General features: G+C 37.6%; 2 protein-coding genes across 2 annotated transcripts; one reads left to right on the top strand and one right to left on the bottom strand.

The window, feature by feature from the left end:
• Positions 1-509: 509 nt before the first annotated feature.
• On the top strand, positions 510-2,664 carry LOC126788168 (basic leucine zipper 61-like). Its single transcript, XM_050514136.1, has 4 exons — positions 510-1,283; positions 1,410-1,500; positions 1,618-1,744; positions 2,221-2,664. The coding sequence occupies exons 1-4, from the start codon at positions 598-600 to the stop codon at positions 2,442-2,444; spliced, it is 1,128 nt and encodes a 375-aa protein (XP_050370093.1). The 5' UTR covers positions 510-597; the 3' UTR covers positions 2,445-2,664.
• A 17,718-nt stretch (positions 2,665-20,382) lies between these two features.
• On the bottom strand, positions 20,383-23,079 carry LOC126788240 (F-box/kelch-repeat protein At3g06240-like). Its single transcript, XM_050514211.1, has 2 exons — positions 21,709-23,079; positions 20,383-20,634 (listed from the first exon to the last, which is right to left on the bottom strand). The coding sequence occupies exon 1, from the start codon at positions 23,007-23,009 to the stop codon at positions 21,723-21,725; it is 1,287 nt and encodes a 428-aa protein (XP_050370168.1). The 5' UTR covers positions 23,010-23,079; the 3' UTR covers positions 20,383-20,634; positions 21,709-21,722.
• Between the last annotated feature and the right edge of the window lie 2,223 nt (positions 23,080-25,302).

Genomic DNA, 25,302 nt, shown 5'->3' with positions numbered 1-25,302 from the left:
AACTGCCAGAAGAGGGGTCACTCCGGCACGTGGAGACTCTGATTCCCTCTCCCAGTTAATCAAACACACACACACACTCTCGTAGACTTTCCAGCTTCTCTTGAATGCCTTCTTCAGTCATCCTCCCCCTCACCACCCCCAGCTGTTGCTAGCTGTCTCTCCTCCCCCTCACCCCCCATGTGACCCATGCCACCCCTCCAAAACCTCTGGGTCTTAATCTTAATTCTTAAACAACTCCCACCCCAAAAAATCCAAATCACAAAATAAGGAAAAAGAGTGTCTGCAACTAAACTAAAACTAGCCCTGATTGCCATGATTGTGTCCTCTGCAAAACCCCATCTAGTACTACTATTCCCTTTTTATTAATATCTCACATATCTCCATCCCCACATTTCTCTCTCCACTTCTCCAGTCATTTTATTAGCAGAGTCCTAAACATCACTACTTGCGGTTGTTTGTTGGGTTCTCTTCCTTCTTCCGATCCTCTGGTTTGTTTTTTTTAGTGGTGTCATTTTTCTCTCTCTAATAATATTCTCCACAACTCCGCAAACACCCATCATCTATATTTGGGTCGACATTGTTGGGTTATCTCTTGCAATGGCGCAATTACCTCCTAAAATACCCAGCATGACTCAGAATTGGGCACCCTTCCCCCACCATAGAATAATGCCCTCCATGGCCAACTTCCTCCCCTCCTCCGCCGGCGTCAACCACCCCCCTTCTTCTCCCCCTCAGCAGCATCAGTCTTCTTTGTGCTGGATGGATGAGTTCCTTGACTTCTCCTCCGCCCGGCGCGGGGCTCACCGCCGCTCGGCCAGCGACTCCATCGCGTTCCTCGAGTCGCCGTTGAATGTACTCGACGTCGACGTCGACCACTGCGAGAGGAACCCCACCGTCCACGGCTCCAACAACATTGCGGGCTCGTTCGACCGCCTCGACGACGAGCAGCTCATGTCCATGTTCTCCGACGATATCGCCGTCCCTCCCGCCGTCACCTCCTCTTCGAACCCGTCGTCACCGTCCGACCAGAATAGCAACAACGACGACAACATGAACACGAACAATAATAACGGCAACATGAACAACGAGAATGCGAACAACAACAACGTTAACGGCAGCAATGGCAATCACCGGCCGATGATGAACCTCAGGATCGACGGCCACCAGCAGCCGAAGAGCGAGCCCGGCGAGGTCGAGAGCTCATTCGATCCCAACGATCCGCATTCTCAGTCCCCCCGTGCGCCACTGCCGACCTCCCCCGCCGACCCCAAGAGGGTAAAAAGGTAACTTCCTTATGCATGAAAAAATTAAGCCATGCAAACTATCAAACAAATTAATGAACCAGATCTGACGCTTCATTATTAATTACTAATTAGTCAGATTGTTCTTCTTTGTTTGTGACTAATTAGAATCTTGGCGAATCGGCAATCGGCGCAGAGGTCCAGAGTGAGAAAGCTGCAGTACATATCGGAGCTCGAACGCAGCGTCACATCATTACAGGTGGGGGGGGGGGATCAATAATATTTTGTTTGTTTCTTATTCAATAAGCTAGGAAGGTTTATTTGGGTTGGTGAATAATTGATTTGGATTATTGCCTGGTCATTATGAAAATTGAAGTCGGAGGTGTCGGCGCTTTCACCGAGAGTTGCATTTCTAGATCACCAGAGGTTGATTCTCAATGTGGACAACAGTGCTCTGAAGCAAAGGATTGCTGCTTTGGCTCAAGATAAGCTCTTCAAAGATGGTAAGACGTTCGATGCTAGCTTAAGCTTATGCAATGCCATAATAAAGTCATGGAGTTCCTATATTCCTATCTAATGTAGTAATGTTTAGAAGTGTGGACAAAAATTAGGTAACTTGGTGTCACATACATGGTCCACTATATTAATTTTAGTGTCATTATCGATATTAGAAAAGAATGTTGATCAAGTGACTACTGATAAAACTCTTCACTTTATTCTTTATTGGGTGTTTTTCTCCCTAACTATCACCGTCTTTAACAAGGAGAAGCATTGATTTAGACCTTCTAAACCCCGACTATAGGCAGCAACTTACAGAATTGTGTTTCATACTATATGTACGCTGATGTGTGCTATTATTATCATTAGTTTTCCTAGATAATTATATGTTTTGTTAGATCAAGAAGATGGATAAGACTTAATGATTAGTATTGAACTCCCAAGAAATGATATTGATTATTTTTTACTCTGGTTGTTGCAGCTCATCAAGAGGCATTAAAGAAGGAAATCGAGAGATTAAGGCAGGTTTATCACCACCAAACCCTAAAGAAGATGGGGAGCAACGGCAATGGTAATGGCAATAACAACAACCAAAACGCCGCCGCGGCTCCACCGCAACAGCCGCAGCAAGCCCTCCATCACAGCCCGGCGGACATGATGCTCTGTACGGATCACAATAAGGCGCAGCAGCAGATTATGAATTGAAGAAAACAAGACGAAGAAGAATTATCATACCAGGCAAAGCAGATTTAATCTTTTTATTTTCTTTTAGGGGGGTGGGGTGGGGGGGCTAACTCGGTCCTTTTCATTCATTCACGTGATATGTTCCCACAAGGGTTGTGGGACCCTTGACAAGGTTTGTAAGATCGGATTGGTGGGTGAGGATGGCTGCGACATCAACTGGAGCTCATGGATAGGGTGCTGAAATCACTTATATTAATTTCAGTAATATCATCGATCCTTTTGTTTTCGTTGGGGTCTTTTTTTCAGATTAATTTTTTGGAGGGTGGGGATATTATAGTCCTTTCTGTTCGTTCTTTGGGGGGGGGGGGGGGGGGATGCATTGAAGAAGAATGTGTCTCTCTAGTTTCAAGTCAGGTCCTTGATTTGTTTTCTCTCTAGTTTCTTCCTTTCCCCCCCTTGGGACCAATAATGTGCTACACAAAAACAAGTTTGATTCTTTGGAAAGAAATGTAAAAATTTATAACGTTTTAACATGCATATCCTTCGAATTACTAATCTTATTGATCAATTTTGTTGTACATGAGCAGTGATATCTCAAGTTCAATTAGGAGTAATTATTCAGTGTACCCAAAACACCATGTGACACTGTCATGTAGTGTATCTAACCAATTGTATTACTCCATGGTGTAGTAAATATATACGCGGTGAAAAAAGAAAAATATTGTCTATATAAATAACTAATCAGAAATAAACATAATAAAAAATAGACTAATAACATTAAGGGTTACACCACGTGAATTATATACCGAATATATATAATAATTTCTCTTCAACTAGTTACTTGACACATCAGTTTCAAGCGATAGAGCATTTCATTTGAACTCTGAAATTTATTTTAACTACTTACATTTGCAAAATTATAAGCAACGTGCAGTCTAATTTGTTAACTGATCGAAGCACTACACCAAAGTGAGTTATTTAGCTATTTAGCTAAGCACACCAGCTAGCCCGTGACAAGTACCACCCACAAGTTTAACCACACCAAAATGCATGGAACCAGGAATCCCTGTGCTAGTTCAAACCATAAGTCCAAACAGGAAGTTAGTACACAAGCTCTTAGATGATTTATATATCTTGCATGTGACATATAGTTAAGTTTTGAACCGACCTCCCGGTGGCTAGGGTGGTCACAACATGCCTTTGCAAGATTTTTGTGGTTGAAGATGATTGTAGCTGTAGTTGCTTTGTTAGTATTCTCGGCGTTGGATATCCTTACCTCGTAGGATGTGTTCTGCCTAGCTTGGTGCTTAAGAAAATTGTGCTGGCTAGTTCTTACAGTTGAGAGCTTATGGCGTTGGTTAATTAGTTCATGTCAACAAATTGTCAATTCAATTAGTGTTGAAGATAATTATCTTTGAATTATTGAATCTGGTAAGTTATAACCAGACGATTTTCATATTACCATATATTTATAACTACACTATAAACTCATATGTACATTGAGATATATGCTATATTATTTAAGATCAAAACAAAGAAAGACAAATAGTATATAATAGTACTAAATCAACATCGTGTATATATCGAAAATTAAACTTAAACTATAATAGTACAAGGAGTAAACGGCTTTTTTCACTACTACAATTTGGGGCAATAGCAACACTATGGCCACATATCATGTGTTGTCATTATAGGTGTTGCAATCCAAAAAAAAAATGCCACATATCTAAAAAAGATGTGGCTTTTTATACTATTGTATAGTAAAGGGCATAAGCCACATTTGGCATATTTTTTGGGAGTGATGAGTGATCTATGATGAACAAAGACAGTGTGAGAGAGTTTATGGGAGTGATGAGTGAGTGAGTGGAGTGACTGAAGAAGAGATGAGATCAGAGTTTAGGGATCCATCGTTCTTTCTCCTTCTTGTACCATTATTTAAGTTGTCGTCGAAACTTGCTTTGTAGTTCTCTTGATTCTCTAAACAAGAAAGCAAATTAGGATGTCATTTTAATTCTGTATCTTTTCTTCTAGGGTATATTACCGATCAGTCGATGACTTGGAATGGTATTTCTTGTCAAGATTGTGTTTCTTGATGTTCATCCTTTACCTATATAATACTACTCAGTTGCTCTGCCTCAGCAAGTTGAATATTGGTTTTCATGTTAGTATATCTGCATATTTACTTAAGTTAACAAAACATGGTTTTACATATTGTATCTGTGATATATTGATAGTTCCGGATTCTGCATTCTTTGGATTATACTCAGTAAGGGATACTAGTTAATACTTGATATCTATCGTAATCTCCCTAATTTACATGAAAAATACGATATCTGAGTGAGGTTTGATGATAAACTACAACGTGAAATTTAAAAACCTAAGAGTGAACAACCATGGATTCGTTACTTGAGGAACTCATGTGCAGTATAGAATAGAATACAATGATAATATCAATGTACAGTTTCCCATTAATCGAAAGCCAAAAATCCAAAAAATCGATTGTTATCGGTATTGTACAAATTGCAAATGTCCAAAACATCTTTCAACAGAAATAGGAAGAGCTAAGATACAAGAATGGAAGATTATTGATACTCGATCATCAGAAGACAATTCTGGCCAATTTTTCTGCGCTCGTGTACACTAAACCATATGGAGGCAGCTGAGTAACCACACAACAGAGCATGTAACTGATATCTGCTTGAATTATCAAGTGTGCTAAAACAGTAATTCACTCCCTAATGTCTCCCTGAATTACACAGAAAATATTACTGATAAGGCCTGATAGACAATTTATATCAAAATCTGATACGAGTCATGTAGAGGCAAGCAAGATAACATGGAGGCACACTCTATAGTCAAAATATTAACAATAATAAAATATATGTAAGACTTAAAGAGTTCTGAGATACAGCCATTCGTCATAATTTTGGTTTCGATGCTTCATCAGCTTACATTCTGATGATGCCTATAAAGATGCAAAGTAAGATTTCAAGCTTTTGTGGTCATGTTAATTATTCAAAAGTACCAACTATATCCCTCATACGCTGCAGATATTGTGAATATGCAGCACTCTTGAGTCTCGACAATGAAAAATAATGAGTCATGAACTGAAAACAAAGGATGAAATTAATCAAACAAAAATAAGATATAACAACTGACAACAGCAGTTATGATTTCTTATTACTTCCTTGGGAAAGCAAATGACAATTTCATTACTTGTTTTGCACCAACAAGGCTTAGCTGGATAACTCCCTGTTCTATGGGTCAATGCTATCTGTGAAAGAGTATCTATCTACAGCAAATACAAGCCAATTCTGACTAAGCTATAGATATTTCCCTGGAGGCTTTCCATATTTGGCTTTCAACAGATTCATTGAGGACTTTTTGCTTCATAGTCCAACAACCATACCACCTCCTATTCTTAATGATAGTTTCTATTTCGCTATATCAATTGGAAGTTCTCTGGCAATGGCCAAGGTTCGTTTAAAAAGGAAGAAAGAAAGTTAATCACCTGAGCAGGAAAGCTTCAAATAAAAAAAGGGAATAGCTAGTACCTACTTGCCAGCAGAAAACCTAGTTAGCAAAAAACAACCCAATTACTAGATCAATCAGTATAAAGTGTCTCTGCTCAAATGCGATGGTAATATGTCACATAAAATAGCTGCATATGCATTAAGAAGATCCTTGCATTACTTGTTATATCTTTCCTTAAACCTAAGATGCATCTTTTCTGTGAAGCAAGAGTGCAAGACAATTCCTACTGTAAAATACTCAATAAAGCATACCTGAGCACAAAGAATCCCAAGACTCTTAGATAGTTTGATCAAATGGTTAAGTGAAACAAGTTCCTGGAAATTTGCTCAAGAGTTCCAAGGCATGACACATAAAGATCATTTGACGACAATAAATAGGATGGAGATGCACTCTAAACACTACTAAGCAAAACATGTATTTATGACGCAACACAGTAGCTGCTTAGGAACGTGGATCACAAGCTCTAAGAACTGTAAGTTAAGCACACACTGATTTTAGGATTCACTCTTAGGTTTCACACCCTATTCTAGGCTTCACACCTAAAACACTATAATTTGGGAATCTCTCTCAGGTTTCTCACTTTAATCCTATCACAGAGAAATTCAGTAAACACTGCTATTCTTATTCAACATAGCATATCTCAGCCTATGGGCACTTACATTATTTATACTAATGTTTATAACTGACACCAGCTAGCCTTAAGTACTCATTAGAACTCTTAAATTTCAGAAACTGAAACATAAAAGGCCTAATAAAGTAATAGTTAAAAGACACAAGAAGACTCTTGAAATTAAGCCTGGAGACTTCTAGATCAGACCCTTCTTACGCTGGAAATTAATAACCTGAGCAATCAATCAAACCATAAAGAGATATAATTATTAGCTGCTCTCTTCTTCCATCTCTTCCGTTTATAAAACTTAAAAGGCTTGGGTGTGATGTCCTCATCAGTTCTCCCCTACTGAAAAGGGCTTGCCTCCGGCGAGATAAAGCTGTAATATCTTTCAAGGATATCTGGATCAATGCGATGCAGCTCCTCCTTAGTTACCCAAGTGTTGTCAGAGTCGAGTTTGTCTTTCCATTTAATTAGATACTTCTGGTAGCCACCGTGTCTTGTGGACACCACTTTTTCATCAACTATGTATTCTACCACTTCTCTCTTGGAGGTTTTAGAACGTCGTAGAGGTGGGGTGACAGTTGTAAACTCAGAAAAGAATGGTAGTAGAGGTATTGCGGGCTCTTTATATGGAAGCAAGTCCTCCACATTAAAAGTTGAACTGATTCTCATCTCGGGTGGAAGGTCTAACACATATGCATTGTTTCCAGTCCTCTGCAATATTTTGAATGGTCCCATGTTGCGGGCATGCAACTTCCTCTTTGCCTTCCCTTTAGAGAAGCGCTCAGGTCTAACTCGGGTCATGACAAAATCTCCCACTGAAAACTCCTTGAACACCCAATGTAGATCAGCAGCCTTCTTATAATGATCATTACTAGCATTATTCCGACGATTAATCTCAGCATGCAACTCATGGATGTGTTGCAAACTCAGTGGCCAACTGTGATGGTCTCTGTGACATGATCATAGGAATGAGGTCTATCGGCGCTCTAGGCTTGTGACCATAGACAGCTTCAAAAGGACTCATACCTATAGTCCGGTTGACTAAATTATTATAAGCAAACTCAGCAACTGGTAAAACTAAACTCCAGGATCTGATATGCTCACCAACCAAACACCTCAACAAGTTTCCCAAGCTTCTATTCACTACTTCAGTTTGCCCATCTGTTTGCGTATGGTAAGCAGATGAAAATTGGAGTTTGGTACCCATCATGTGCCACAAGGTCTTCCAAAAATAACTCATGAACCGAACATCACGATCAGACACTATACTTTTAGGCAACCCATACAACCGAACAACTTCTTCCATGAAAAGCTTGGCTACTTCAGAGGCATCAAATGTCTTAGAACAAGGAATAAAGTGAGCCATTTTTGAAAACCGATCCACAATCATAAATATTGAATCATGGTGATGTGTTGTCTTAGGTAATCCTAGCACAAAATCCATGCTAATATCTTGCCAAAGAGTATGTGGAACCGGCAATGGAGTGTATAACCCGGTGTTTCGCCTCTTGTGTTTTGCCAGTTGACAAATACGACATCGTTCAACAACTTTAGCAACATCACATTTGAGACTAGGCCAATAGAAACGATCCTCTACAAGAGCAATGGTTTTGTCTCTACCAAAATGCCCAGCAATTCCACCAGCATGTAGCTCTAAGATCAGAAAATCCCTCACTCACGTGCAGGGAATACAAAGTTTGGTTCCTTTGAATAGGAACCCATCTTGTAGAACAAACTCAGCACTTTTGGACTGCTTTTCCAAGAAAGTTGAATATATGCCTCCAAAATCTTGACAACTCAAATACTCTTCTTTCAAATTATCAAATCCAGCCACCTCCACACTCATAGTGTAAAAGTAGATTTCTGCAACTAAGAGCATCAACCACTTTATTCTCCACTCAAGACTTATGCTTCAACACAAAAGTGTACTCTTGGATAAATTCAGCCCACTTTCCATGTCGTGGATTTAACTTCTTCTAAGAATTGAGGTGACGCAAGGCCTCATGATCAGAGAACAAAACAAATTCTTGTGGCAGCAAGTAATGTCTCCAATAACGCAGAGATTGAACCACTGCGAAAAATTCTTTGTCATATGTAGAATACTTTTGCTTGGCTTCATTCAATTTCTCACTGAAATATGCAATAGGGTGCCCTTGTTGACTTAGAACTCCACTAATTCCCACGCCTGAAGCATCACAGGTGACCTCAAAAACTTTTGTAAAATCAAGAAGACGCATAATAGGGGAATTGATCATTCTTGTTTTGATCTCCTGAAATGCCTTTGCTACTGCACTTGTCCACCGAAACTCTCCTTTCTTCAAACAATTCGTGATCGGGGCCATGATAGAACTGAACTCAGCAATGAATCACCTATAAAACGTAGCCAATCCATGAAAACTACGCACCTCATGAATATTTTTTGTTCAACCCATTCAGCAATAGCTCTGACTTTCTCCGGATCATCTTTAACACCTTTTGACGACACAAGAAATCCTAAAAAGACAACCTTACTGGACATGAATGAACACTTTTTAAGGTTTGCAAACAACTTCTCTTTTCGAAGAGTTATGCAGACTTGCCTCAAGTGAGTAAGGTGCTCTTCCTGGGATGTGCTATATATTAGAATGTCATCAAAATAAAAAACTAAGAACTTACCCATGAATGACCTTAAAACTTGTGTCATAACTCTCATGAATGTGCTGGGAGTGTTGGTTAACCCAAATGGCATGACTAGCCATTCATACAAGCCATCCTTTGTCTTGAAAGCAGTTTTCCATTCATCTCCAGGTCTGATGCGGATCTGGTGATAACCACTCCTCAAATCAATCTTAGAAAAGATCATTGCTCCTGCCATCATGTCCAGCATATCATCAAGTCTCGGTATTGGAAATCGATACTTGATTGTAATTTTGTTTATGGCTCTACTATCGACACACATCCTCCACGAACCATCCTTCTTTGGTGTGAGGAGGGCAGGCACAACACATGGACTAAGGCTCTCTCGAATGAATCCTTTTACGAGAAGTTCATCAATTTGCCTCTTCAATTCTGTATGCTCGGTTGGGTTCATCCGATAATGTGGTAAATTAGGTAATGTTGCTCCTGGAACCAGATCAATTGCATATTGAATATCTCGGAGAGGAGAAAGTTCATTGGGAAGATCCTCAGGGAACACATCGCTGAACTATTCTAGGACTGACTTAACACCCTGCGGCAGCTCCAAACTACTCAAAGGGTGAGATTCCTTTGCAAACAATACAAAAATTACAGAATCTCTTGTTGTCTCCTTCACGAAATCTCTGGCACTGATGATGTTAATAGATTTTGACTGCTCCCTGCTTGGTATCAGTTGAGACATAAGTCTGGGGTGAACTGGATTCAGTTTGGTATGTTTTCCTTCATGAATAAAAGAGCATGTATTGGCACGGCTTGCCAGAGTAACATCAAGGTCATACAACCATGGTTTGCCTAAAAGAATATGTCCCACATCCATTGGCACCACATCGCACCAAATAGTATCCTTGTAGGATGAAAATTGAATGGGTACCTGACATCGTTGCTTTACCGAAATGGAAGACTTATCAATCCATGCTACACGGTAAGGTTGAGGATGATCAGCAGGGGTCAAACCCAATTTAGAAACGGTATGAGGATAAACCACATTGATGCAGCTCTCATTCTCAATGATGACCTTATAACTTATGTCTCCCCTTTTAACATAAGTGTGAAAAATGGTCGTTCTCCGCCAATCTTCAGCTTCCTTAGGTTGAGTCAAGGTGCATCTCACCACAGCCGTTTTCGGTTGAACATCTTCATCTAGATCATCATCAGCTGGGATTTCAGGGTCATAAACTTCCTCTAGGTCTACTTGAACATCAGCCTCTCCTTCTGTGCTAGCAGTAAATAGACTTCGTAATTGCTCTTTAGTTGGGCATTGACCAGCATAATGGCCATAACCTTGACACTTATAGCACCGTGCGAGTCCTTCTCCCCGATTGCAAGATTGTACCCCCTTTCCCCTCTCAGTTTTCACTAGGGAATAGGCAGCATTAGAACCACTAGAATATGGAGATGATTTAGTGCCGGAAGCACTAGGATGAAATTCAAGATTCCGTTGGTCAAACCGCCTTTGCACAGGGGCTGTGGGACTTTTTAAATAACGCTCCAATTCCAGCACAATCTGATAGGCTCGCTCCAACGAATATACCTCATAAGGAATCAACTCCCTTTGAAGTTCTGGACGAAGGCCGGTTCTAAAACGGGCAAGGGTTACAGATGGATCTTCAGTTATGTTACATCTCACCATAAATTTTTCGAACTTATCGATATACTCCACAGCTGGCATGCCTCCTTGACGAAGAGATTGTCACTGCTCTAGCAAACGTTGTTGGTAAGCCAACGAAACATACTTCTCCTTCAGCCTTTCTTTCATCTCATCCCATTCTGTAACAGGTTCTTCACCTGCCCCTGCAAGTCGCCTTTCCAAACCAGTTCACCATTCCCTCGCTTTGCCCACCAACTTCATCTTTGCAAAGCGCACATTTCGAGCTTCTGACAATTCATACCAATCAAAATAATGGTCCATGTCTGAAATCCAATCCAAACATACCTTTGCATTCAGTTGGCCATCAAAGTTTAGAGCTTCAACTTTAATAGACCTCAAAGCTTTCTCTTCAAGATCATATCCATCTTGCCCATTAATATTCTGGAGGGGCTGTTGCCTGCGAGCAATCCTTCTAGGCTGCAGTCTCCGTCCTTCGCCTACACTCTCTTCTTCATTGAGAATGGAGGTTTCATGTTCTGCCAAACGCCGGTCAGAGGCTGCTGCATGGTCTTGCATTCTTGTCTCAATCTGTCCAAGTTGAGCGAGTACGGCTTCCAAGGTTTTTGCCACAGTTTCAGCATCCATGGATGAATGGGATTTCTATGGGCTGGAGCTAGCAATACTAGAGCTTGTCCAGCTCTGATACCAAAGCTGACGCAGCACATTAGCTGCTTAGGAACCTGGATCACAAGCTCTAAGAAATGTAAGTTAAGCACACACTGATTTTAGGATTCACTCCCAGGTTTCACACCCTATTCTAGGCTTCACACCCAAAATACTATAATTTGGAAATCTCTCACAGGTTTCTCACCTTAATCCTATCACAGGAAAATTCAGTAAACACTGATATTCTTATTCAACATAACATATCTCAGCCTATGGACACTTACATTATTTATACTAATGTTTATAATTGACACCAGCTAGCCTTAAGTACTCATTATGACTCTTAAATTTCAGAAACTGAAACATAAAAGGCCTAATAAAGTAATAGTTAAAAGACACAAGAAGACTCTTGAAATTAAGCCTGCAGACTTCTAGATCAGACCCTTCTTAAGCTGGAAATTAATAACCTGAGCAATCAATCAAACCATAAAGAGATATAATTATTAGCTGCTCTCTTCTTCCATCTCTTCCGTTCATAAAACTTAAAAGGCTTGGGTGTGATGTCCTCATCAATTTACTGTTTTTAATATAGCATAAACTATCATTACAACCATAATTTATCCTCTTCCAGTTCCCGTGTTATGATCCTTAAATCTACAAAAGATAATAATCGATAGTTCCCGTGTTATGATCCCTATTATACAAACAATAATATGCAACCGAGCTCCCAAGGGGATAATAAGTTATGTATGTCAGAGTTACCACACAAAATGTAATATGTAGATTAAATCCTTCCCCATTGGAGACAGGCGACACCATTTCAGCGCCAATTCTCAAAATACACAGTAACACAGTTGGCTAAATGATCACATCTCATATACGATTTGTTCAAGTTTCAAAGATCTACCAGTCATTTGTCTCAAAGCCTTAAAAAACCCAACTGTATTGAAACTCTGCAACAGAAGAAAAGGTTAAACGAAGAATAATGGAAACCCCAATATCAGTCAGTCGAATATATTAAAGTTTATGCATGTCGCTTCCTCTTCCTTCTTAGTAAAAAAATTTATTGAAAAAATGAACTAATGTATATAGTAAGTCTAAATAGGAAAGTATCATCAAGGAATGAAGTAGCAAACAGGCCTATGCTTCTATTACAACAGTTGATAACAATGTATACTAATGTGTCTACCGCACTATTAGAGTAGCTGAAACAATTCCGCAGTCCCCTATTTATGGACACACCATATTGATGACACAAACACTTGTACAAGGAGCAATAGAATCGTGTTTCTTACTGATTTATTACAGAAGCCTTGTGCATGTTCTCTGCGTGAAATTCATACCAAACCTGAGTTCAGTTAATCAAATTTTGCCATATGAATAACAACCAAGTAGGAAAGGCAATCAATTCTTAAAAAAAAAAAAGAGAAAATTAAAAATATACACAATATTGGAGTCCCTCTTTTAAATCAAACCCGCACCCAATCTAAACCCAAATTATTTTTCTACAACCCTATTTTGCCATTTTGATCATTTTAGTTTCCTTAATCGTAGCATCTATTTATTGTACATGTTTAATTCAATCCTACCATTGATTTTTCACTACTTTAAATTGCTGAAAGATTTGTTTTCAATTTTTTTTTTGAGAAACAATTCTTTATATAGCTCATATGAGAATTTCAGAATACAAACACTACTCCAGCTTTTATAGATCGTACGAGAGAACACAAAAGTTGTTGTGTACTTGTATCATTCGTCATTTTTTTCAATCTTTTGAATCTATCAATAAGGTACGTATGTTATCCATTATATATATGTGTTTTCTCAAATCTTTTCTTTTCGTATCATTGTACCATGAATATTTTTCGTGTGGTAAATCTTTTGTTCTAAGTTTCAACCTTCATATTTTTTCACTCTATGTTGTTGCCTAATAGATATAAACATGCATATTAATATAAATATTCAACATATCGAAAAAATCTTTAAAATTAGAGAATCTCTAACAAACAGGTTGATGTAAAAATTACCTAATAGATAGATACACGCATATTAGTATAAATTTCAAATTCAACCTACGAAAGAGATCTTTGGAATGATAAAATACCTAACAAACATGTTGATGTAAAAATTCCTATAAGAGATGTTAGCTTTAAAGATAAATACCTAATTTTTAGGTTGTAATTAAAAATAAAAAGCTACTAAATAGGAATTAAAAAACTTATCTCTACCTCAAAATAAGGTTGTAAATAAATAGTTGAAATGACTTAAATTACCTATGAAATTTTAAATTTTAAATTATTTAAAAAAAAAAAGTTCAAATCACCATAAAGTGATTTCGATTTTGAATTGATTTAAATTAAAAAAAAATTATGAATTCTAGATATGTCAAAAAAGAAATGCTTCATTATTTCTAAATTTGTTATGAGTAAAAGAAAATCTATAATTAAGACAATTAATGAGAACACAATTTATTGATTGACTAATCACTAATTTTTATCAGATTTAATAGTGGTATTTTGTAATTTAAATTTAAACGAATAGTTATAATTCAGTGCATAATGAAGAAAAAATATGTGGGTTTCTTTTAAAAGAACTTCTAAAAATTGGGTATACATTAAAATACCCAAAAAAAAAAGAGAGAATAAGAAAGAGAGAAACATTACCGACATCAACTTCCCAAAATCCTGAATCTGTGTATAAAACAAGCCGCAAAACTGCAGTGCAAAGAAAAGTTATAAAGATTGGTCATTCATCCGAATATATATTGGGGAAAATGTGCTGAAACCAAAGGAATTCACAATCCGCCGGACAGTTTCTTTTCCCCAGTAAGGAACTCAACAGTGACAACACTTCCTGTCATGTAATGCAAAGCTCTCTTCATAAGATAAAACAGAGCAATACTGATCATTATAATCCATGGTTATCATATTACAAAAAGTAAAGTTCTTCCTTTTCCCCTCTAATAAAATCTCTGCGGAACCAAACTATTACTACAAAGAACTGATTCTGTGGCTAAGGAGTAAAGATAGGGTTTTGGATTAAGAAGTTGAATGATTTGCAGGCCAAGGTGCATTTGATCAAAGAATTAATAGGCAATCTAAAGAGGGAATTCGATATGAAATCCTGAGGGAAATACTGGTCCAGTCTTGGCTCAGATTTCAATTCAATTGCTGAAATATATGAGGTTATTCATGGCAGTACGAAATCTAAAGACGGAGGCAGAAATTGAGAGAGATGTACCTTACAAAGATTCCGGCGACATCGACCAAGAGTGAAGTGATGGATCACACTGTTCAAAAGGGAAAGCTTCCCACCAATTCGTTATGTTTTACTGTCGTTAGTAATTTTTATTTTTATTTACCCTCTTGTAGAACTGAATTACATTTATATCCTTAGAACTTTGGGGATTAAAGAACAACCCAACCACGGTCTCTGAGCTACGGTTCAGCTCGGAAGTAAATTTCTTTCCCCTTTTCATCTACAGCTTATCAGCAGGGTAATGTCTTTGGATATTTCCCCTAAAAAGAAAATGTCTTTGGATATTCGTGTGTTTTGTTCTAGTGTATCACCGTGTTTTAGTTTAACTTTTACAGGGCTGTGGCGACTGCCATGTCCAAGTAGCCGATTTCAATATACTACCTGAAGATCAGACTGGGGGAAAAAGTACGAATGGGATAGGAGACTGGTCATGGGATGCAATCCCATTTTAAGGTTTACGAATTGAGATAAGCTTTGAACTGTATCTTATAAGGTGTAAAACTCTATACCCAGATTAGATGTTCACTGAAATTATATCTAATTGGTCGCCTGATGTGTCTGCATGTTGGAGAAACGGCACAAGGCGAACGGGAGCACCCTTTTTTCGATTTTAAGAGAGATCACCTTTTTCCTTCTGAAGTTTTCATTTTCTTCTGACCAATTCATGAAATTATGGAGTTTCCCTATTACCTATGGCTTCTGTAATTTTGGAGTTGTGTGATTCAGAACAATTTCTTTTGGATAGTTACTTTAGTGTCTATGACTTGATTAGTAATAAACACACTTTATTTAGCAAATTTGAGCTTCTGGTCTTCCTGCTTTCTCACTACTGTGTTCATCTATGTGTGTGTAGTTTGTTTGTTTTTTTTGCTCATATGTCATTGACTTTTGTGTCTCTATTGACTGTTGTTGTGGTTAGTATATCTGTATCTGTCTTTAGGCATTGAAAATCTAATCTTTTGTTTTCTATGTAGTTGGTGCTCGAAGATCTCATTGCTACAGGAAGGTGGGAATGTCAGATTTTTGTTACTCTTAGAGGCAGAGGTACGGACTGCAATCAAAGAAAGAGGCTTTGGTTATGAATTATATCCAATTTTCGTCACCTTCTTTGTCATGGTCTTCTTTATGGAATTGGAATTCAATTTAATTATAGATCATTTTGTTTGCTTCTTCTTCTTTGATTGATTTCTCTGATATCACATTAAAGGGACATTTGAGAAGTTTCTTAGTTTTGAGGATTTAATGTACAACACAAATATCGCTTTAGTTCTTCCCATTGAATTAACAGTACCAATAATCATTCCATGCCTATTTAATCGCATGTTGAAGTGAAAGGGGTTTGGACCGGAGACAAGAAAGAGGTAACAAAAACTAACAAACTGTTGGCCAGTTGGTGACCCTCCCTAGAGTTGATTTCAAACAGGCAAAAATTTGGAAGGAATTTCAGAATGACGATGGTTTTTTATATTTCTTTTTGGTGGTCATCTTTTCTAAATCAACCAAATATGTGCATCAGAGGAATGAATATCAGCACAATTACTAAATTCATCCTTTGTTATTCTTCTTCTCATACTAATTGCCTCTCTTTTGAAGTTTGGAAGTTCAAGCCTCCTTTGATGCGGTGAAATTTCAGATTTAAGTGCATATATATATATCTGATCTACAACATACCTTAGAAGGGCAAAGTTTGCTGAAGATGAAGAACATCAATAAGTAAACTTCATGCACTGATAGGCAATAGGTAAGAGTCAGATCATGAACATACATTTATATATACATTAATATTTGCTAGCTTCACATTGTAAATAATTGAGTATGGAACATCATTAGGATAAACTAAGCAAACAGAAGTTAGAAATATACTAGCAGAAAGAGTTGCAAAGTGCCCTGCTTAAGGTCATACCCACTTGATGTTACACAGAGCAATTAAGCATGCACAGATGCACTTAGGGATCAATTTATTACTATTTTGTTTCTAGATCCTTTTATTCCAGTTTATGAAAATTCCTATTAGATGTTAACTACTTGTTTTCCAAATAGATGTTAACCAAGACAGCTAGACTGCACAACAAAGGAAATGTATCACGAATTCACGATTGATGATTGATCAGCATACAGAATATCAAACTTCATTGTTGACATGGAATTCTATGTTCATAGATCAAATAGTTTAGGCATATAAATTTTGACAAGAAACTAAAATAGTATGAAACCAACAGTAAATACAATTGCAAAACTGCTCATTTCCATCATACTTCCTGTCAACTTGCCAAGTAATACAAGGATCTCTTCATCAGTACCACTCAATCCCCAATAAACAAAATCAGACAATATCGTCATATGAAAATCAAACTTTGTATAAGTTTCAAAGATCTACCGGTCATTTGTCTCAAAATATCTAACAAATCTACTTTATTAAAATTTGCAACCAAAGAAAATATTAACCAAGCAAACACGAAACCCAATGTGACAATCAATCCAAAGTATTATATTGATATTGATGAGCGAATGTAATTTCCTCTCTGTTATTCGCATATTGGAAATGAAATTGTAGGGCTGGGCACGGGCCCGGTCCGGTCAAATTTTTTTAGGGCCCGGGCCCGGCCCGGTTGTAGTGTGATGGGCCGGGTTTTTTTTCTAAAAAAATCAGGGCCCGGGTAAAACCCGGCCCGGGTCAATTAATTGCAGGGCCCGGGTAAAACCCGGACCGGTAACATCCGGGCCGAGCCCGCCCGGTTTTCCGAGCCTAACTCTGTTTTTGGCTAGTTGGTGGCGAATCGGCAGTGCGAGGCGACGACAATGGGAATCATGGGATTGAAATTAGTTAAGTTTAAGGTTATTTGATTATGTTCCAGTGTCATTGTATCTATTCTATAAGTTTATGATCACTTACGAAAGCCAATTACATAATAACACTTAATGTCCCGGGTTTCCGGGTTTTTTTTGTTTAAGAATTTGAAGGCCCGGGACCGGCCCGGACATAACAAAGCCCGGCCCGTTTATCACATGACAACATATGAGCCCGGCAAAAAACCCGGCCCGCCCGGACGGGCCCAGCGGTCCGCTCCGGGTTTTTTTTCTTCTTCGAGCTTTTTGCCCAGCCCTATGAAATTGTAGACACATGAAATTTAATGAAGTAAATCATATTCATTAAATTATTAAATCGACTAAGAGCCTGACAAAATTACACACGTGGCCTAAAAGTCAACAAAGTTGGTGCGGATCCGAATAAAACTCGTGTCAGCACATAAATAGATTATCGTAATCGAAGCTACGTGATTCTGACTTAAATCGGAAAATTGAATGTCATTGACGATTCGAAATGGTAATCGGACATTTGATTAAATTAATAAATTCTTTAACGGTTATAATTAAGTCAATTATTTCTGTTTAATTTAGTTATGAGAATAACTATTTTAAATTAATCGGAAAATACATATTGATTTAATTATATAATTAAAGAAATTTATTATTTTTAGTGTCATTAAAATATTATACAAAATAGAAGTCTTGACACTATAAATACCCTCTTCAACATGAAGAGAAAGAGACTTGAGAAGAAGAGAGAAAATCACTTGAGCAAGATCACTCTCGACAAATCCCGAAGTCTCCCAAGTACACGAAGAATCATCAAGCTGCCAAATCGATCGTTCTTCATCAAATTCAAATCCAAACTCAAGTCCACAAAGAATCATCAAGCTACCGAATCGATCGTTCTTTATCAAGTCCAAATCCGAACTTAAGTCCACGAAGAATCATCAAGCTACCAAATCATTCGTTCTTCATCAAATCTAAATCCAAATCAAACTCAAATTCTCAAGATCAAGTGCACGTCACCCTTGAGCCAAGTCACATACGGAGATAAAATCAGAGGAGTTCACAAAGATTGTAACCCCGAGCTTGAAATAAATAAATCATATTTTTATTTGTACACGTGTCTGCATTCTCTTATTGGTTTTTAGATTTTCGTTCAACAGAAATAGTGTAAAATGAAGTATTTGTATAAAGAAAGTCTAAACAAGAAAGTAGCATCAATTGAATGTATTAGTGAACAGGTTTATGCATCTATTATCACAATTAGAAATTACAATTACATCAACGCACTGTAATAGGAGCAGACACAGTTGCACAGTCCCCTGTTTAAGCACAAATCAACAAGCACCTGTAGAAGGACTCAAGGAGCAATGCCACATTGTTTTTTTCCTAATCTAGCAATGAAGCCTTGTTTTCCAAACATCTAATATCAGTAAACTGAATATCTTGTTTTACAGTTCTTGTTCTCCAAGTTAGACTTACATGTAAGCCGAGTATAATTTGGTTAGAGATCTGCCTTATGACACAACAGAAGAGGATATATAATCAATTGAGACAAGAAAATCAGAAGAAGAGATAGAGAAAGAGAGAGAAACATTACCAACATCAACTTGACAACAGAACACCCATAAGCAAGCACGGAACCAAGTACTAAACTGCAGTAGAAAGAAAATTACTTTAGTTGGTCTTTCATCTGAATATATAACGTAGTAAAGGAACTGATGCCACATACAAAAATTAAAACTTTATTGCTGTCCATGTTCATAGATCATATAGAATTACCGGCATATGCGTTCAGACAAGAAATTGATAACAACATAAAACCAAAGGTATGCAGAATCACCAAACAAATTATTTTCCCTCAGTAATAAACACCATACTTCCTGTCAAGTAATACAAGGCTCTCTCCATAATCATTAACAAAGCGATACTGATCTCCACAAGGATCCATATGATCAAGTTATCAGAGCCATATTGATATCACAATACAAATCCGATACCCTATTCAGTATACACTAGGCAATTCAATCTTGCTGAACTTATCAAACTTATGGTTATCATAATACAAATAGAAAATGTCCACTACAAGCTGCCCAATCTTTAACTACACACATTGTGGACAACTCACAAAACTGATTATTTCAACCACTTCTGTGGCTAAAGTCTGTACCAATAAAGCTAGAGTTTTTGATCAAAAATTTCAAAAAATTTGCAGGCCGAGGTGCATTTGATCGCAAAGTTTATTGGTAGTCCAAATCTAAACAGGGTGATATACCCATAGGGATCATGGCTATTTCAATTCGACTGCTGAAATTTTAAGGTCATTCATGGCGGAATGAAATCAAGAGTTTTTCGGCAGGGATTGAGAGAGGTGTACCTTCAGTTCCGGCGACGTCACGAGAGTTTCCGGCATATCGACAGGCGACCGCGCCGATAATTTCATGAACTGAGAACAGGGTATGAACGCTAGAAGGAAGAGATGACTTGCATTTGTGATTTGGTGTGAAATCTGCGTGTTCAGACTTTGGAGTGAACTTCAAAAGGGGAGCGCCTACAGTGAGCTTCCCACCATCTCTTTAGTAAGTTTTGTTTTTTCTATTTACCCTCTTGTTATTTGCCTATGTTATCTCATTTTAAAGAGAACGGAACAACATTTTCTATTCTCAGAAGTTGGGATTATTCTTTATGGAAATTTTTTTCTATTGACCGAGGAATCATGAAGATCGATTCTCAGAATCTCCTGATAAACTAAGGCTATGTATAAAACATGAAACATAAACATCGAGTCACCAGAGTTGTTCTTTCGAACAAATAGCAATATAACAACGATATATTTAACACTCACCATAAATCCAGGATAGAAATTCACATTACAAGCGAATATGTAATTCCATTAGCATAAACTGCGCAACTGATATTAGAAAGACACTAAGAGAGTAAATACGTTCGTAGATTCTGATGTTAGATAGAAAGCATCCATGCAGCACTCCATCTTTGCAGTTTTTGTCGCATTTTAGAGACAATATACAGATTGAAACTCATTAGCTGACATGTCCCACCTGCAGATAGTTCAGCTAGATGATGTTAGTATCTATTTGGTATAGCAACATACTCTATATATGGACATATACAAATGGTCATGGGTGTCGGTGTCTACTATCAAACAATCATGTGGCTTTCAGGCATTCAAGTTCTAGTAAACCAATTTGCAATGGTTCTGCACACTTCCTTGAGCCATGTTACACAGCATGAGAGTCTGGAGTGTGATAACTCCGCAAAATAAAAATGAAACATTTGTTGCAGTATCAAAAGCAAAAGATGTAGTTCAACACATGATTCAAGGAACAAAAAATAGCCACAAAGTTTACGCAACGATTGCAGTTTAGTAGACTTTTGCTGTTACTTCTGCAGGGTGCAAGTGTGACTTCCACTTCATGCTTCAAATAAAAAAAGGCATTTAAAAAATATGAAACACATACAAAAAGTAGTCAAACACATGAATCAAGGTACACAAATATAACCACCAAGTAAATTCAATGATTGTAGTTCAGTAAACTTTTGCTATTACTTCTGCAGAGAGAAAGTGAAATTTCCACAAGGTTTTAAAAGATGAAAGATCCTAGAAGAACTGCAAATAAGAACGTGTTATATCATGTACACTAAATTGGCATCATGAATTTTGCAGACACCAGCAGCCACTGCATAAGCCATAAGGTAATACCAAGCTGACACTACCTAAAACACGAAAGGCAAAACTGGAAGCACTGACTATAGCAGTATCCTAAACAAGTTTATTACTATCTACACATCAATAACAGTGTTTCACACTACCTAGAATCATTCCTGTGAAGCTATTTACAAAGCTGTGTTTTGAGAAAAAAAGAAGAAGCAAGAAACACGAGCAACAATACCAAACACAAGTTTACAACAACAAAAATCCAGAAAGCATATTAAGGACAGAACAACTGTACATTAAACACTTGGAAAGGGTCCTAACTCGATACAAACATAGACTATGAAACTTTGGTGAGATAAAATTATGTGGTCATAGGTGATATAAAAATAGCAGCACATGCATTCAAACTAGAAAACAATAAAGTCATAGGAAGCCAATTCTAAACATATCTGTTAACCTATTCTTTCCCCCTCAGTAAGAAACCGCATCTTTCCTCTCAAGCAAGACAAGGCTCTCTTCATAGAAGTCCACAGAACAAACCTGCCCTCCAGAAATCCCAAGATTTTTAAACAGCTTGCTACCAATGTCAAGTGATACCAGCTCACGGCTATCTTCAAGCACCAAAACCACCTCACCTATCCTCCTAAAACATAATGCCTCCGGCAAACTTCTTTTCGGACCTTGTGGGGTAAGAATCATCAGTTTGGTCCACGACTTCTCAATGCAATACTCCTTCATAACCCATATATCAAGAAAACCGTCAAACTCACTCTTCGACCTCACAAACAAAGCAATGGACTTCCTATCACCCGAAGCACACAGCCTCAGCTCCAATGTCTTCTCTGTCCTGAAGCTCTTGGGCAGCATTATCTCCCTATAAGACTCACTTCCCACATCAAATGCCACAACAAAATAGTTAAAATGATCATCATCCAACCAACGAAGAGCAAGCCAATGCAGCGCCCCTCCAACACAAGCCTGGACCCAAGAGCAAGGCACTAGGCAGGGAGGAAGAACACGAAGCATGCCCCAAGAACGATTGGCCAGGGAATACACCTGAGCTAAAGTCATCGGGCTTTCACCAGGGTAATCCAACAGAGATGTCAATCTCACAACCTTATAATCATTCCCAACATCATCATAACCAAGTCCAAGTGAGGCATCATACCCACCGTGTGTCGAAAACCTAACACTAGGCTTGGGAAGGGTCACATACTTTCTGACACAAGGGTTCCATAGAACAAAGGTGTAGCCATAACGCCCGTGATCATCAGCAAGTAAAACCAGCCCATTACAAGTACCCACAACACGAAAACAGGGGTTGATTAATTCTTCCTTAAGAGCAACTGGGAATTCAACTTTACAACACTCGGTGACACCATTGTTGTCATAATGCAGAGAGTAAGGGTCTTGTTTAAACCCTGAAAAGTGAAACCTCCCAAAAGGGCTGGAGGTGTCTTCACTGTGAACAGTGTGGAGGAGAAGGAGTTGGGTGGAGTTTTGGTCATTGGAACTGAGCTTGTAATTGAGGTGGGTGCGGATGAAGGATGGGTGTTTGATGGTGGAGTTCCAAGACCTAGAGACAGAGGTGAATTTGATGATGGATTTAATGGGGAGTCTGATAAGGATGTTGGGTATGATTTCTTCAGGGAAAGATTTGAGCCAATTGGTAATGACATGAGAAATGGACAGACAAAGCTTAGAGGTGGATGCAGGGGTCAGCAGAGGCTTACCTTGATAGCAATACTCGTCCCACATCGTTGAAAGAGTATCTCAGAGTCTTGATTCTGTAGACGATGATGTGAGTGTGAGAGCGCCGTTGGCTTAAACCAAGGAAATGTTTTTTGTCCGATAAACCCTAGACATGAGGAGGGCTTATATTTATATGCCGGATTAAAATAGGAAGCAAATAATTCAAATTTCAAAATATTAGACATAGATTAAAATATAATAGGAACCCAAATACGACTTGCTATTTAATTTTTTTTTTTACCAAAAAAATCTTTAATAGATTAGAAAACTTTGAGAACAAATAAAATCATAGAGACAATTGCAAAATATTTGTAAATTATGAAAATGAAATAACTTCATCTCCTAAACTCATGTTTTCTCTCACACTACACTCTTTATAACCAACTTTTTTTTTTACAAAATCAACTATATTATTTTTCTTTAATTTTCTAAAAATAAATAGTTTGCACATGCAGAACATGTGTGAGTGGTCACACTAAAGCCTGAATTACATTTCCTTTTTCTTTTTATGAAATTAAAGGTTACAGCATTAGTTGGGTAATCTAGTTGAAACTAACAACATTATTGACACGTATACTTACTTGAAATGAAATTTATGAAAAAATTACATCATTTACTAATACATTAAAATATTAGAATAGATGTGGGTCATACCCCCTCATCAAAAATGGATTCTTAGCGAACCCGCTAACTTGATACCAAAATCAAAACGCATGTATCAGTTTTTATTACTAAAACTACCATTTCATAATTTCAATATCTTCAAATTGTTTAACTCTAGAAATATATATACTATTATTAAAACACATAAAACAAACAACGATATATAGAACTAGCGGGACTCAAGGTCAGTAACTAATCTTATCTAGTTATATTCTCACACCCTTGTTTTTTTTGGTATACGTATTATTTAATATCAATCTTTTTTTATTCTTGTCATTTACTGAAATGTTTTGAATGAAGAAGAAAAAAATTGTCAAAACATTTCTTATTCTGGTAAGTACAAGAAATGTGTGACTTCATTTATTTAAAGATACTTTATTCAATTAGATATATTAACTTTAAGCTTAATTCCAGATGTTAAGTAAGCAATATCAATCGTAATTAGTTCAGTTTCTATCTCGATTACATGTTGTATTGGAAGTAAACAAATCAATGGAATTGAAATCTCCCTGTACAATTACACTTCATCTCTCATTCCTCCCAAATTCCATTCCTCTTAAATTTCATTCCAAGTACATAAATGTGTCATATGTAAAATGGGATTGAAAAATAACAGTCATTCTCTTATACGAGCATTGTAGTCTATCACAACTCATTCTGCTCGCATTTAAGCAAGCATAGCAGAAATTATGGAAATCACTTCCTAAGGCACATTATATCTACATCCTCACATGTCGAAAACATGTAATTGTGGTACAATCAACAATCAAAAATATAGAAGCAACTCAAAAGTCTAATGCAATCTGGTCTTGAAAATTAAAGTCCGACCCTTTTCAAGGTGGAGGTAGTAACTAGTAACTAGCTCTACTTCTTCTTCCGAATAAAACTTAACAATGTATCTGGTGTGTTTTTTTTTCATATTTGTCGCACTCACTTGTTTAAATGTTGTTGAGCATATATAGGTTATTCAACCAACATTTATTCGAATATAAAATCATACTTTTGTAACGTTTTTAGATTATATATATTATTTTAATGGAATTTTTAATCCGCATATTTCTGGACTGAATAACATGCATGATGGAAAATTTATGTCCTGGTTCTTTGTCTGTTTTTTTACTGCTCAAACGTTGGAGGAAACTGTATTGTAAGGAACATAAAAATGAAATATAGACACTAGAATTGAAAAACAGTAACCAATACTCTCGATCGTATGCTAGTCTTCCTTCGCCACTCTATAGCCTCTTTTGTCTGCAAGATAGGGCACCCTATAGGGTAATCTGTAAGGTGATCTTCATCACGGCCACATTGCGTGCACATCATAGGCCATTTTACACCATCATCATCGTCCACTTGTTTAGAATCCCGGTTAAAAATCCCTGTTGCGTGCAATTGCTCATTCTCTTCTTGTAAAAATTCAGCATGTGACTTGGGCTACTTGCCTGGGTCCTGGTCCGTTGATGCTGATGACGAAGATGCTGAATCATTTCAGGGGTCGGGCTTCGTCCTATCCTGCGGGTTAGGGTTAGGCTTCGTCTCATCTTGTGGGTCAGGCTTAATTATGCTTCGTCTCATCTTACCTGATCCGCTTAGGCTCCATCTCGTCCCCTGAATTGCGGCTTAGCTTCATGGCTGG

Source organism: Argentina anserina, chromosome 3 (genome assembly GCF_933775445.1).
Source record: "Argentina anserina chromosome 3, drPotAnse1.1, whole genome shotgun sequence".
In the NCBI taxonomy this organism is placed as follows: domain Eukaryota; kingdom Viridiplantae; phylum Streptophyta; class Magnoliopsida; order Rosales; family Rosaceae; genus Argentina; species Argentina anserina.
Note: the sequence above shows the minus strand (reverse complement) of the source record. Positions and strands in the feature narration are given on the sequence as shown.